The sequence below is a fragment of the Myotis brandtii genome, unplaced genomic scaffold (genome assembly GCF_000412655.1).
Source record: "Myotis brandtii unplaced genomic scaffold, ASM41265v1 scaffold165, whole genome shotgun sequence".
Taxonomy (NCBI): Eukaryota; Metazoa; Chordata; class Mammalia; order Chiroptera; family Vespertilionidae; genus Myotis; species Myotis brandtii.
The window spans coordinates 8314248-8329484 of NW_005356042.1; the positions used below are offsets into that span (position 1 = coordinate 8314248).

Genomic DNA, 15237 nt, shown 5'->3' on the forward strand with positions numbered 1-15237 from the left:
CTTCATGCTGCCTCTTTATTGCATGCGGGTCATGTGCCTTTTGCTTTCATCTGTTTACTATCTTAGTCATGAGCCGAAGGTTACTGGTTGGGATTATTTCTTGGGGCTTTGTTTGTGTTAGTTTTGAGAATGAAGAGTAAATTACTGGCTCCCAGCCATACTTTCTGGGGCAGGATTCCCTTGAGTTGGGGCTTCCCTGACTTCTGGGGCTGTAGTTGCACAAAGCTCCCCTCTGCTGGCCACAGCTAGAAGTCTGGGGGCAGCTCTTAGGCAGGGACTGGACGCCATGCAAGGAGGGTAGTTTTTATCTTTAGTTTGCAGGTGGAGATGGGACCTCCACTCACACTGGGTGGCGAATCTACCTCCTTTTCCCCATTCTCCTTCCCTTCACCCACTAAATGGATATGCAAGCCCCGCCCTAAGCATTACACATTCATGGTCTTATGATCTGCACAATGACCTAGAGGTAAATATGCTATCCCCTCACAGAAATGAGTCAGGAGTTTAGGGAATCAAAAACTTTCCCAGGATTGTGAGCAATAAAACTGGGCCAGCTTCACGGGCACGTGACCAGGGCTCTGCACTCAGAACCTCCCCGGCTGCCCACCCATCTCCCTCCCCCCCTCCCTGCTTTAGTTTAATGCTCTACTGTCACCATCTCAAAATTCTTAGTTTCTGAACAAATGACTTGCATTTCATTATGTGTGGGGCCTGGCAAATTGTGTCCTTAGTCCTGCTGTTAGAGTTGGGGCTTCAAACCAGAGCTGCTCCACCCCAAACCCCGTGCCCTCTTGCTGCCCCCAGGGCTATTTCTAAACCACACACCTGTTATCTCCCTGTTCAGCCCCCCAGGCGGCTCTCCTTTACCTGTAGGACTAAGCATCCCATTTCCTAGTGCAGGGATTCTTAACCCCGGCTGTATACACCTGGAGGAGGGAGGGTTGGGGGAAAACACTGACACCTTGGGCAATATGCTCAGAGCAATAAAATCAGAATTCCTGTGGGTGGGGCCCCAGCACTGAGTGTAAAAGTTTTCCAGGTGTTTCTAATGAGTAGCCAGTATGGAGGCCTTTGTTAGAGGCCTTGGCATTGTTCCTGGCATTTTTTTTTTTTAGAATATTTTTACTGATTTCAGAGAGGAAGGGAGAGGGAGAGATAGAAACATCAATGATGAGAGAGAATCTTTGGCGGCCTCCTGCACGCCCCCCACTAGGGATTGAGCCCACAACCCGGGCATATGCCCTTGACCGGAATCGAACCCGGGACCCTTCAGTCCACAGCCTGACGCTCTATCCACTGAGTCAAACCAGCAAGGGCCGTTCCTGGCATTTTGTGGGTGTTTAACAAATGTGCTCCAACGCTTTAGAGTCATGAATTCACTGAAGAGCTCAGGGTGAGAGTTCAACTGAGTTGTGAACAAGAGGCTCATCTTTGGGTTTCATGTTTGTGTCCAAATAGGAGTTCAATGGGGAAGTTCCCGGGTGCGCTACAGAGGGCGGTGGTTCAGTGGGAGGAGGGAGAGTGAGAGACTGAGAAAGACTTGGAAATTAGGTGCATCTTCCGGAACTGATACTGTTTGCCTGGAAGTATCATCTGCTTACGTTTAGGCAACATTTTCAATTCCAGTGCTTGGATGAGTGGGTTCATCCCAACCCTGGTCTCAGCAGGGGGCATTGGCCCAGCTCAGGGAAACTCTTATTTTTGTTATTTTTTTAAAGATATTTTTTCCATTGCTTTTCAGAGAGAGTTGGAGGGAGGGAGGGAGGGAGGAAAACATTAAGGTGAGGGAGACACATTGACTGGTTGCCTAGAGAGAAACATTAAGGTGAGGGAGACACATTGACTGGTTGCCTCCCACATGTGTCCGACTGAGGGTGGAGAGCAAACCCACAACCCAGGTATCGAACCCTCGGCCTTTTGGTGCTCGAGCCAACACTCTAACCACTGGTCCACACTGCCCAGGGCAGGGAAACTCTTTTTTGAGGGGGTTGGCACCTGAGAGGGCTGGATGCAATTTGGAACTGCTGGTGGCCATTGACCATGATGGTGAGAGCCAGCACAGAGGCAGCAGAGCTCCCTGGGGGTGATCAACTTCTGATGTGTGAGCATACCGATCCCGCCTTTAGGTGCTTCCCCAAACTCACCTTATCCACATAAACTCAGGTGGTGGTTATGGATATCAAGATGCCTTTATAGCTGTATTCACGTAGGAAATTCCAAGGGTTTTAGGAGCCCTGCGCCAGAAACAGGCGTGCAGACCCAATATGTATTCCTTATTAGAAATCACAAGATCCCAGGGCTTCTATCCTGGGCTGCTGCACGTGGGGAGAGGGTGCTGAGTCTGCTTTGCACCCTCCTGACAAAGAGTCCCCAGAGCCATTTGTTAATCATCTAATTAAAAAATGGATTCTCCGATGGAGAGAGGCCTGGGAAGAGAGTAGAGATATGATCAAGCAAGCACCACTGTAATCAAGTGAATTGCTCGCCCCAGGACAGCCAATAAGTCGAGTGACAAGGAGTTGGGGCAAGGACGGCGACATTATTCTGAAAGCCAGCAAGCCGAGACGACGGCAGACGAGTGTCCTAAAGAACATCTTGAGAGCCCACAGAATTCAGGCTTCTTTTATTCAGGGGAGGGGCAAAAGAGGGGGCACTTGAGGGCAGGAGGTGACTGGTGGTGACATCTACGTGTCAGCAAGGGCCCAGTCATGAGGTTCCCATAAATATTTTGATAAACAATCGTTATTTTTGTACGTACCTTCCCTTTCTCCACAGGGAGGCAGTTTTGAGGAGATTGGTGTGGTCCCTCCAGGTCCCTGAAATGATCAGCGTGTCCGTGTGTGGGAATGAGCAGAAGATGTTGCCCACATGCTATGGGGCCTGGGCAGGTTTGAGCAAGATGGAGTCAGAAGGGCTGAAAGGTTCCCATAAATCTTTTGATAAACAATCTTTATTTTTGTACGTACCTTCCCTTTCTCCGTAGGGAGGCAGTTTTGAGGAGGTTGGCGTAGTCCCTCCTAGGCTACAGGCCAGGTCCCTGAAATGATTAGCATGTCCGTGTGTGGGAATGAGCAGAAGATGCTGCCCACATGCTATGGGGACTGGGCAGGTTTGAGCAAGATGGAGTCAGAAGGGCTGATTATTTTATTCTATTACACAGTCCAGGTGTTAATGGCAGAATCTAGGTGGTACATATATAGGTGCTCACTAGAGAAATTATTTCAGTTTTGCCGTATGTTGGAAAATCCTCATAAATAAATGTTCGGGAAATGAGCTCAATTCAAAATGTATTATTTCCCTCTCCTTTTCGCAATGCTCAATTTTTCTTAAGCTTCTCTTTGATTATTAAAGTCACCAGCACCAGAGCAATTACTTCCTGCAAACAAGTTGTCAGAAGCCTCAAATTAATTTTAGACCTAATTTAATTCCCAAATTACTTGCTTATGAAAAAAAAATCCTAATTTCTCCAAACCAAATCAACCCTTGATATACCAGTCATGATTTCTTTTTAAAAGTCTGTAAAATGCTAAGCCGGTCGCCCCGAGGTGGCCTGAATGAATTAATTCGGACTGGGAAGAGAAAGGGGTGCTCAGAGCCTCCGGGCCACAGTACAGATCCCAGGCACAGATCGAGGTGAGCTCGGGAGTGTGTGTCAGGGTGAAAGGGAAGAGGCGAGAGCTGCTTTCCAAACAGGGACAAATTGGCCCCCTGGTGGCTGGGTGGAGATGGGGTGGTGGTGCCAGGACACGGAGATGAGGTCCTGAACACTCTGACAGCTTTCCAAAATGTGACCGTCTCTAAGGAGACCAGCGGGTAGGAGTCAGAAGCTGGAAAAGTGCACATTGGCTTTTCTGGCCTCTGTACTGGGGGCTGTATTAGTTGCTAAGACTGTCATAACCAGTGGCCACAAAGTAGGGGGCTGAAAGAAATAGAAATGTGTTCTCTCACAGCTCTGGAGGCCGAAGGTCTAAGTCAAGGTGTCCTTTTCAGAGCCGTGGGGAAGAATCTGTTCCATGCCTCTCTCCCGGCTCCTGGTGCTGCCTGCAATTCCTGCTGTGCCTTGGCTCGTGGACCCATCCCTGCAGACTCAGCCTGTTTCACGTGGCGCTTGCTCTCCCGGTGTCTGTTGGTCTTCGTGTCTCTTCTCTTCCTAAAAGGACCCCAGTCATTGGATTAGGGCCCAGCATGACCTCATTTGAATTTGGTTCCCTCTGTAGAGACTCTGCTTCCGGGAGAGATCACATTCACAGGTGCTGGGGGTTAGGGTTCAACATATCTTTTGGGAGGACACAACCCATAACAGGGGTGAACATGGAGGAAGGGTTTGGCAGTGGTGCTGGGTTGTTCCCCAGACGTGATGCTTGGAGATATGTCTCAGGATGAGGGGAAAGGTGAGAGAAACAGCAGCCAGCCTGGAGTCAGGGCGGAGGGGACTGCTAAATTAAGCATCCTCAGACGACCTACCTCCAGACTTTGAATTTATGAGGTCATTAAATCTCCTTACCGTTTAAGCCATTTTTAGTCATTGCTTGCAACTGAAAGTATTCAGATTTTTTTTTAATCGAAATAAAATATCTGGCTATCCATAAATACTTGAACTCAGTGCCTTCATTTTGGACTTAAGCTTTAAATGCTTTCTTTTCTAAGAAGGGGGGAAAGGTCAGGCTTTAGTTATTTCTTTTAGAATGGATGACTCAAAAGATAAATGAGAAACTTGTTCTTTTTTAAAAACAGCAAACATAGTTTCTTTTTAAGTACATAAACTATGCTTAAAATCCTCCAAATGTTCTTTTGAAATGTGATTTTACAGCGTTTTTTCTTGTAACATTAGTAAAATCTTGTAACTTTCACAAGTTAAGTTATATTTCAATACATTTACTTATTACAGAATTAACAACTCATAGGTTAACCTGCTGTGGGAATAGAAAAAAAGTGCCCAGATGAAAAGAATGCATTTTCATGGAAAAAAGATAAACGAACTAATAAGTTACTAGTATTTAATAAATAAATTCTTACTGAATAACTTATCTTCCTGGTAAAATATTTACCATGCTCTTTAAAACCTTTTTAATCAACTGAAACACGCAGGAAGCTTTAAATGATTGGATATCCTTCTGTGGCTTGAGAGTTGAAATTAATCAGGGTCAAAATGAGCCCCATCCTTCCTCTGCTCTGGAAAGAAGCGAAATTAAGTGTAAAAAAAGAGTTGAAATTATTTTTTATTGAAGTACATTTTAATAAGAAGCAAATTGATTTAAAGTGATTCAAATCTTCGTGGAGTGAGGCTCTTCATGCCCTCGACTCCTCGGGCTGGAGGGCAAACTCCTCATCTGACAGGGTCCGAAAGGTCCCGCTCCACCCTGGTGCTCGGATGTTCTGGGCAAATGAAGAATCAATTCCTGATACATCACCTCAGGACTGGCCCAGGCCGAGTGACTCAGCAGGGGAACATCTTCTCCACTTCTCTGTGCAGTGTATCCCGAGTAGGAAATAACATAGAACAGCCATAGCCTGTGGCATTGACAGAAAAATGGCTCCCCAGCCCTCCCCACAGATGCTGGGTCAGGATATAAAAAGGAAGAACCCAGGAATCTGTGTGTTAATTGACGCCCTAGGGTCTTCTTATGTTTAGTCTGACTCCCCAAAGTTATTGGACAACCAAGGTTGACAGCGAAGGCCCTGCTTCTCACACCTGGACGATGTGTTAAACTCCGGCTGCTGGGCCCACCAAGGTCTCTGATTCAGTGGGGGTGGGCAGGCCTGGGAGTCTGCATTTCTGCTGCTGGCCTGGGGACCACATTTTAAGAACCACGGCCATAAGGTAGTTTGGTTGAATAAATGATTGTTCTGTAATACAGATCTTCTCTGAGGAAAAAGTATTCTCTCGATGTATATTGTGTTTAAATCCAGAACACATACCTGTTCTCAGACCAAAATATGGAAAAAAGGGTATCGGTAGAATGCAGAAGAAGGGATACGGTTAGAGCTTTAGTGATTCTGGCCAGACGCCACCGCAAACCCTTCAGAACTTCCCAGCACCAAGCGCATGTCGTGTGAAGAGGGAGTTATAACATCCTCATGAGAACAGTTAGTTCCTGAGGAAGCAAACGCTTCACGTCTCAATGGTGTTAAATATGGCGTAAAGCAGACAAATTACCACATCAACTGAGTTTCCAAGAATTCTTCCCCACTTCGCTACATGACTTCATACAAAAAGAGGTTCTTTAAGTTTTGACTTGCCAAACAGTACCTTGCTAAAGCACCACTAGCCAATCTTGCTGAGGACTGTTCTGGAATACAGATGAACGTGAGTAAACCGAGGAATTTCTGGCAGAGTTCACGGTGGGGTGAGTTTTCTCAGTCAGCGATTCCAGAAATACCGGCTCAGCTGTGCCAGCGGGTCCAAAGGGCCTGCTTCTCATTATGGGGAAGACAAAGTTGGGTCACAGGTCACTGCTAAGCCTCGTCTGCGCTGGAGAAAATGAGATTGACCCACTGAGAGAATCTCACGGTATTTCCTGTGGAAGATGCTGGCACACAATGTATGTTTCATATAATCAGCCTCGCAGACTGAGGGTTCTGATGGAAGGTCTGGCCACAGTGATGAGGGCCCGCAGGCCCTGAGGCCAATCTTCTTTTTAAATTCTGCTAGCGAGACAGCTTACATTTGACAGCTGGTTTCCACAGAATCTTCCCCATTCCTTCTGGGCCCAATGAACACAGGTTCTAACTGAGGAACATCTGAGTTTGGCTCCCATCAGAGCTGTCTGCCCATCGAGGGGAGAGACCGGCTTCTTTTGAGGACATTTCGTTGCTGCCTTTCCAGCTTTGCGATACGTGCGCCAGGCCAGGCCCAGGCTGCTGTTCCACAAATAACTTGGGCTCAGCCTTTGCTTCAGTAGGATTTTTGGAGCAGAATCAGTCAAATGGTCTTCCCATCCTCCCAGGAGAATGTGGCATTAAAAGAAACAACCGTATTATCTAAATTTCCAGAAATGACTCCCTGATGATTATCCACCTTCCATCAAAGCTCACTGTGCTTTTTTCCAAACAGGCCTTGAGTTTTAAGATGTTTAATATTTAAAGTTTCTTTCTGGAAATACTCACTGGGTTTGGACGGCAACTTCTGAAGACCGATAAAAGGGAAGAGGTACGTGGTTTAGGAATGGAATATTTGAAGGCTGAGTAGAGGGAGGAAAATTCCAGCTGGAAACCTTTCTGATGTGCAAGCCTTCCGGGCTCTGGGGGGTGAACGAGACGGTGCAGGTGGAGGCAGCTCCCACCGCGCCTGCGGCCGGCAGCAGTGACACGTGAGGTAAACCTGCAGTTGAATCTGGGTAATAAGACATCGCCTGTCAGGGAATCCGACATCCTTTTATTCGAACAGTGGCAGCACCATCCCGCCATTAGAGCAAACGACACGTGAATTGAACTGAATGCCAGATAAGGTGCACCTATTCCGACTGTGTGAGTCGGGAGTGTCGGCGGGGTTGACAGAAGGTTGGCAAAACCCCATCTAATTTGCTTGGCGAATTCCATCACCAATGAGCAGCTGTAGGCAGTCCTTCTGGAAGGCAGCCCCCAGATTTGATGCACATGCAAAGCTTAAAACCACCTGTTTGGACCACCTGCGGGACCTGACCAGTGGGCCTGGGTGCTGCCCGGTCTGAGTTTTGAAATGCTCCCTAGGCGACTCTAACGTGCAGCCGGGGTGCGAATCAGCTACTTCTTATTTAACCATCTCCACTGCTACAATTCCTCACCAGAAGCTCTATCTAAGGGGCCTATGGCGGACACCCTTTCCTTTTGGATGGAGTCTTGGTTTTGTTCTTGATTTCCACTCCTCAGAGGCCCAGGAGCCCTTGGAGGCCTCACCTCACCCCAGGCACAGGTGGAATCCTGAGTGGGTGATGCGGGGTTTCTCCACCTGGGCACGGTTGACAGGGGAACAGAACTCTTTGTAGTGGAGGCTGGTCTGTGGATTGAAGGATGCTTAGCAGTATCCTTGGCCTCACCCACCAGGTGCCCGAAGCACCCCCAACCCCCAAGTGGTGACAAGGGAAAGGTGAGACTCTCGGGGCTCAGCTGTCATGTGAGGCCGTGCCTTGTCAAAGATTGTCTGAGGCAACATTTTCTTCATTTGAGACAAAGGGAGGGAAAGGTTCTCTTTCTGTGGGATGCTGAGATGGTGCACACCTGGGCCCTGACGTCTGTGGGGCCGTGGCATCCACTGCCCTGGGAGCTGTCGGCCCTCTGGCTCCGCCTCATGAGACAGTACAGCCCGTGTACTCCCGGGGCTGTGCTCTGTTATTTACAGCTAACTGCTTCCAACGGCTTCACCCTGAATCTAGGCTGTTAATTATTGGGAATGAATTGTTCCTCTTTGCAAGGCAGACATTTTGCCACAGACCAACATGAATAATTGGTCAAAATGTGTCCAAAAAGTGGAAAACTATGAACATACACCAAGATTATGACCGCGAAACAGGGAAGCACCTATGTGAAGTGCCTGTAATTTATGGATGTGGCGTACGAACATTCTTTGGCCTTGCTCAAGGAGAGAGCAACAAAACCTCACATGGCACCAGCGGTGGCCAGGGACCCACCGAAGCAGATGTTCTCTATCTATGAGATATAAATCTAATCCCAGGCAGGTGTCTGAGGAACCTCCAGGCACGTCTCTTGCTGAAAGGCTCAGCATGTGAGGGCAAAGCATTAGAATTGATTCTTTTTCAACATTAACCTGACTTGTAGAAACAAACTCCTTTCCTATTTCCAAAGTGATTTGTGGGGTCGATGAGTGTAATGTTAAATCACAATCCCTCTGGTGTTCGATTTGGGCAGCGACTCATGGCCCCCACCGCCATCTTCACTCACTGAAAAGGAATTTTAAAGAGGCTGAAGCGAAAAGCAGGTGCTTAACCTCATGAACCGGAGACTAAGATTCCAGGTGATGGCTACGTGGCTACCGTTTTAAGACATTTTTTTAAAAAACAAAGTGACCTTCTGAGATGGTAAGCAAATAGGTCACGGAAAAGGGGCATCAATTTCCCCCTAAGGGGGGTCTCAAGGGATAATTTTTGTGAGAAATGGTGGGGGTGTTAGTAAATGAATGTGAAACCTGTAGGCATTGTTGTTCTGCTGAGGCAAACACTCAAGAAACTGAACTCGATTTGTTTAGACAGTTGCTATCAAATAACTTATTTGAGGAAAAAAAAGACGATACTTTGAATAGTTTCAATTCTGAATAAAAATTCACATCAAGGTGTTGATTACCTTAGGTCCTGTTTGAAAATGCAAAATCAGTCTTTTGAAACTGGATTTCAGTCCTGAGGGGTGGGCTGGTGGTTCCCAGGATGCCCTGACGCAAGTATGTGGGAATCTGCGCTCTCGGTAGGGGTGGACCAAACAGCCAAGGGCAAGTCCTGCAGTAGGCCACTGCCCCCAGCTCTGTGACCCTGGTCAACTGAAGCCCAATGTTGGGTTCCTTCTGTTTAAACTGGGACTGATCCCGACGAAACCAAACTCAGGGCTGTTGGCAGGATGAGGCCAAATAAACAAACTGTTAAGAACAGCGTTTCTAATACATGCTTTCCCTGGTGCTGGACTAATCGTTAACTGTTGCCAGGTAATTCTCAGGGTTAGCTTTGACAACATATTGTGCAAATGACTCCATTGTAATCCAATTAAAACATATAAACTATAGAATACAAAAAAAAGAGGAACATGATTATCCATTCAGGAAACCTTCAATTTACAAGCAAGATGTGAAGGTCATTTTGAGTTGTTTGGAGGACTCTATGTCCCCATAGCAACAGTACTCTGAGTGCGCTTAGGATTCCAAGGACTCACAAAGGCATATTAACCTTTAATTACCTGAAACACTGTATGTTTGTCCTGAGAAGGTCCTGAGGCCAACCATGATAGTACTTTACTAGAAATGAAACAGTAGAGAAACAAAATTGATCAGCAAATAAAATGAAAATATTTAAAATCTTTTGGCTTGAAGGAAAGCAGGATTAACCAGAAGTCAAATGAGGAAGCTGGTGGGGCCTTGGGCCTGGGAGATGAGGGCATTTGTCAAACATATGGCTGCTTCCCTTGGTGCAAGCACCTCCATACTATGTGGATTTAACAACCCTAAGTAGGATCTTCACTGGCCTTTAACTGAACAAAAACTAGTTGGAGAATGAGAAGCAGCCATTTTCCTGTACAAAAGGATCGCACTTGGAACTGGAAAGGAGCAGTGCTGCGGGACAAGGTGGGGCATGAGGCCCTGGGGGAAGCAGTTGTTTCCCTGGCAGACACAGGTTGCTCCAGAAAGGCCGAGGGGCTGAGGCAGTGGCAGGGCAGGGCAACAGTAACGTGGCCGGCATCTGCAGTTCTCACTTCACACAGGTACTGTCTTAAAAGAGTGGAGGCAAACCATCCATTTGGGCAAATGGGAAGGCCTCTCCAAGGTCACAAAGCCTGTTTCACGCGAGGCTAAAGCTCTGCCTACAGAATGGGTGGAGCGCATGGCAGTGCAGGCGTTCCTTTATAAATGGAACCCAGTGCTCTTTTATGGGATTACTTCAACTGCTCTCCCCCCATGTATAGTGTTTTACACCACACTAGTTCAATGAAATGTTAATTAGGTGGTAAGTACATAAAAAAGATCCTTGGTTGGTCAAATAACTTGGAAACTGGCAGGTGAGAAAGTGAAATCTCATTTCTCTGCTCTGGGACCTCAGAGCCTTCAACATGCTAATTTGCACTGTGCTTTTTCATAAAGTGAATCCAGTACAAGGCAAATTTTCTAAACCCAAGTGACTACAAACCCTTATTGTCTGGAACTTCTCCAGGACAAGCGTCCTGGGGAACATACCTGGGAAAGGTTTCCGTCTGAACATGTAAAACATCAGCTCTCCTTCGACACCCGTCAGCGCAAACCCATGGTCACCGAGGCTCCTCGTGACACAACCCCACCCGCACCACCTTCCCATTCTGCCTTTGGTTATTCGTACTCAATCCTTCTAGAGGTTTTAGCTCATAATCTAAAATGGAACGTGCACTTGAATCTGAAAATGTGAAAAACCAAACAAATCACTTTGACACACAAAGGAGGCGTTAATAGCAGGATTCCAGGCACCTTTATTCAGGGCAGATACTGTGGTCAGTGGAGCTTGCCTCAAGAATCTTCCCATTACTTTAAGGAAGCCAACTTCTACTTACTAGTAAGTCCTAACTATCCTTCCTGCCTACCATTTCCAGTTGCTGTTTACTAGGCTTGAAAACACCCCGCACACAGGTTCCATCTGATTGGCTGGAGTGCAGCAGGCTCTGGGGCTTGCTGGGCTAAACCTGCAGCACATCAAAGGAGTTTCTGCTCTGGGCAATTAACAGGGTTAATTCATTTTATCACAGAAGAAATTTACTCCTTTATGTTTTCCATATAATTTATAAATAGGAAAAATTATTTCTTAATATTATTATATATTTGCAATACAAACAATCAAGACTGGTGATATAGGAAACAAAAAAAACATAGGATTCATTAAGTGCAAATCTGACAGTCAACGTTTTTTCTATAAAAATCACTTTGCTGTGACAATCACATGGATCTCCTCCAGTCAATACTGGCCTTTAGGCTTAGCATTCCCGACACTACATTTTTGAGTGGCAAGAGTTATCCCTGTCTTCTATCATGAATAATAAAACCATTACTCTGCAGTAAAAAGTAGTTTAAAGAAACAGTATTTCTTAAAAAGCTTGAGCCTACCACAAGTCTTTTATTATTTTCTAATGAAGCAACTGGCATGGTCTCTTTTCCTTTTCTGTTCCTTTTTTCCAATCAGTAATTCAAAGAAAAGATGGAGTAACTGAGTTTTAAAATCCTGCCAGATTTTGTACGGTAACTCTTGTAGATGAACAATGTAGGGTCCTACTGAACTATTCAAATCTCATGCAGAACTCTAACTAATGAATGCCTCATTACATTAGGCAATTCTATCATATTCCATACTTAAAAATTCTCACACTAAAGTGGCAGTGGTTACTATTCATTACTTTAGCATCTGACCTCAAAGACTTAGACAAAATCATGGTTCAAGTCTGAGTTTTGGCAACAGAGTAGTGCCAGGTATTTCTGAATAAACAATTTTTAAATGTTCTCAACTATTGGAAAAGTATTACCAACACATTATTTGGTGTTAGTTCATCAGTCATATTGTTGAAAATCAAAGAACCCTAAACTCTATAAATGTCTTACTTTACAAAGTCTAACTATAAAGGAATAACCTACTATATGTCTAATAGAAAAAAACTTACACAGCAACTTTTATCAAACAGCAACTACTACAAAAGGAATGATAGAAAAAAATGACTTCACAAAAATACACTAAAAAATTTGACAATTTTATGGAAGAACCGCCAAAGTTTTAGTGTTTAATATTTAATAGGACAACTGACCAAGATCTGAGGTGTGAAGTTATCATGTTCAAGAAATGGGGGTTGGAGGATCACTCTGTCAACTAACTATATAGTATGTGATAAGAAGAATGCACGCTTTACAACATAAAACCTGTCTACACATAGTAATTAGTTGCAAAAAGCCATCTGGTCTTCTCTTGGCTTATAAAAACAATGTTCCAGATTCCAGTGTAAATTAGCAACCTATTGAGAAAGGAAAACCATCAGCATGTTATTCATTAAACAAGGACAAATAAAAATGATACTTAGAATTATCAACAAAAAATTCTTTCAGAACCCTCTAATGAGCTAAACTTATTTTTTGTGCATGATATTCTAACAGCAATACAATACATTTAATTGGAAGTTTTTATTAAAGACACTTCTGAATCCATTTCTCCTCCCACTCCTTTCTTTGTATCATCCCTGTAACTCAGTCTTCAATCCTCAAGAGGATGTTCTCATTCATTTGATGGGACGTTGGAGATATGAGAAGCTTCTAAGACTGGCAGGACATTTTCCAAATTATCTTTATATAGGAATAAAGATGACAACCCCCACAAAATCAACCCAATCTATTTTTCTTGTACTTCAAAGCAACTTGTATTTCACAGTAACTTATAATTTGGTCCAGTCAGGACACACCCAGAAAGTAAGAATATAAAAATAAAAAAAGGTGTCTTTTACTGTATTACTCTGTTTGGTACTCTAGTTACCTAAAAATTCTCAGTGAACTTTATTTTTATAGGGAATTAAAATGCTAAAAATGGGGTGGGAGAAAAGGGGATTTAAAATTCTTTTTGGGTTGCAGCGAGGTCACCACCACACTCACGAAAGGGATTGTAATGAAGAAACCCACTGTGGTGAGAATAAGGCAGCCAACTGTGCAGCCAGCTGGCTATCTTGCTCTCTGGGTATTTTTGATTATTAGTCTTTCCTGTGATATGTAAAATTATGAAGTGGAAATTTAAATCAACTCTAGGGTGAAGGCTTAATGTGGCCATAATCTAGTTCATCTAAGTCATAACCAGGTACTACTGTCCCGGCACTAATTGAGAAGGTAAGTATTCCCCAAAGAATCCTTAGAATTTAAGGCATTTATGAAGGTGGCAATGTGGATACTTGAGTTATCTTTTTTTTGACTAAAACAAAACAAAGCAAAAACATTAAAAATCTTCCAGTAATAAATTTTCAACAAAACACATTTCTTTGTCTTGGACGGTAATGATTATTTAACGTTAATCAAAGGTCTGAGTTACTGATGACACAGGTCTAGTCAATACAAACTGGGAAAATGACTACATCAACATCATGGTGGCATACGCCACCCTTTACTGCCCCTGCCCTCACCTTCAACTCTTCTGTGTAGCAGGTATCTTGTTTTCACCTTCCAGTTCTTCCACGCCAGCCTGGGTCATGAGGTCTGCAATGTTTTTCTCCAGGTCATCAATGCGACTACTCATGTCATCAAGTGGTGACGTTAAAGACAAAGCACACCGACATCTCCCGTTTCTAACCTTTTCCGCCAGGGCCCCGGAGACGATGGCCTTAAACACAACTGTCTTAAGGAAACGGGTCTTCCAACTGCCTAACAACATTTGGGTCAACGACGGGCCAAGTCCATGAGGGCGGCCCACCATTCGGCCTGGCTGTGTCCTAGGTTCCTGGAAGCGCACTCTCGTACGTTTGCAGGAGGGCGAGCCACCCAACCACACATTTCTCAGAATGTATCTCTGCCCTACCCGGTTTGGCTCAGTGGATAGAGCGTCGGCCTGGGGACTGAAGGGTCCCGGGTTCGATTCCGGTCAAGGGCATGTACCTTGGTGGGGGCTGTGCAGGAGGCAGCTGATCGATGTTTCTGGCCCTCTATCCCTCTCCCTTCCTCTCTGTAAAAAATAAATAAAATATATTAAAAAAAAAAAAGAATGTATCTCCTTCGTTAAGACTGTCATCAGGTGGTTAAGAGTACAGGGACCTGGGGGAAGGAACAAATAAACGCCAGCCCTGCCCTTTCCTAGTTACGGGATCTGGGCAAGTTGTCTGACTTTTCCAGGTTACGGGGAGGATCAGAGGAAAGATACACACAAACCGATTGGCGCGGTCACCAGTCAACCACATTAGACACCATCAGGGTGGCCTGTCAGTTCCCGGGGCCCGGGCCTCGCTCAGTGGTACTCCCAGCTCCCACACCCTGCTTCTCGAGAGGAGCACATACACCCGAGCTCAGTAAACGGTGGTAAATGCCTGGCCGAAGCTGGCCTGACAGTTACATCCTGAGAAAACAGGGTCCGCACACCCACGGGAGGCCGACTCCCAAGAGAAAGGATATTTCTCCCAATGATCTGGTCGGACATGGTCTGAAATTTATCTTGCATCTGTTGCAGGAGTGTCTGCACCTGTGAAACAACAAAACCAACCACCCCATGCTGACCCCGAGCCGCCTTCCTGGGAGAGGATGGGACCCCGGTCCCAGGGAGGCTGGGGTGCGGGGTCCCAGCCCCAGTTCGGCCTCTGGCAGCTCCGAGGCCTCCGGCAAGGATCTCCCTTCCCCGGGTTCCGTTTTCCCCGTCAGATTACACTGCGGGGCTGTGAAGCCCCTCCAGTTTGGGCCCCGCTGCCATTCAAAATCTGTTGGGTGCTTCGGCAGTTTTGACGGCTGGGAGGCTTTGGGGTGAGGGGTGCGGTGAAGGGCGGGCTGCGGGGAGAGCTGAGGGGTGCGGGGCTGAAGTGGCGGGGACCAGGGAGTCACGCGAGGGTGCGGTTCAGGGGCAGGTGAGGGGGGGGTGT

General features: G+C 45.8%; 1 protein-coding gene and 1 long non-coding RNA gene across 2 annotated transcripts in view; both read right to left on the reverse strand.

Annotated features, from left to right (window-relative positions):
- Nucleotides 1-5201: 5201 nt before the first annotated feature.
- LOC106725454 lies at nt 5202-7097 on the reverse strand. Its single transcript, XR_001361345.1, has 2 exons — nt 6251-7097; nt 5202-5376 (listed from the first exon to the last, which is right to left on the reverse strand). It is a non-coding gene; the product is annotated as an uncharacterized LOC106725454 (long non-coding RNA).
- A 4007-nt stretch (nt 7098-11104) lies between these two features.
- HSBP1 (heat shock factor binding protein 1) overlaps nt 11105-15237 on the reverse strand; it is a 4493-nt gene continuing 360 nt past the window's right edge. Inside the window, exons 2-4 of the mRNA XM_005862573.2 lie at nt 14780-14846; nt 13801-13921; nt 11105-12654 (exon numbers count right to left, since the gene is read on the reverse strand). Coding sequence (XP_005862635.1) covers nt 13803-13921; nt 14780-14846 — 186 coding nt within the window. The 3' untranslated portion in view covers nt 11105-12654; nt 13801-13802. The remainder of the gene's footprint in view (nt 12655-13800; nt 13922-14779; nt 14847-15237) is intronic.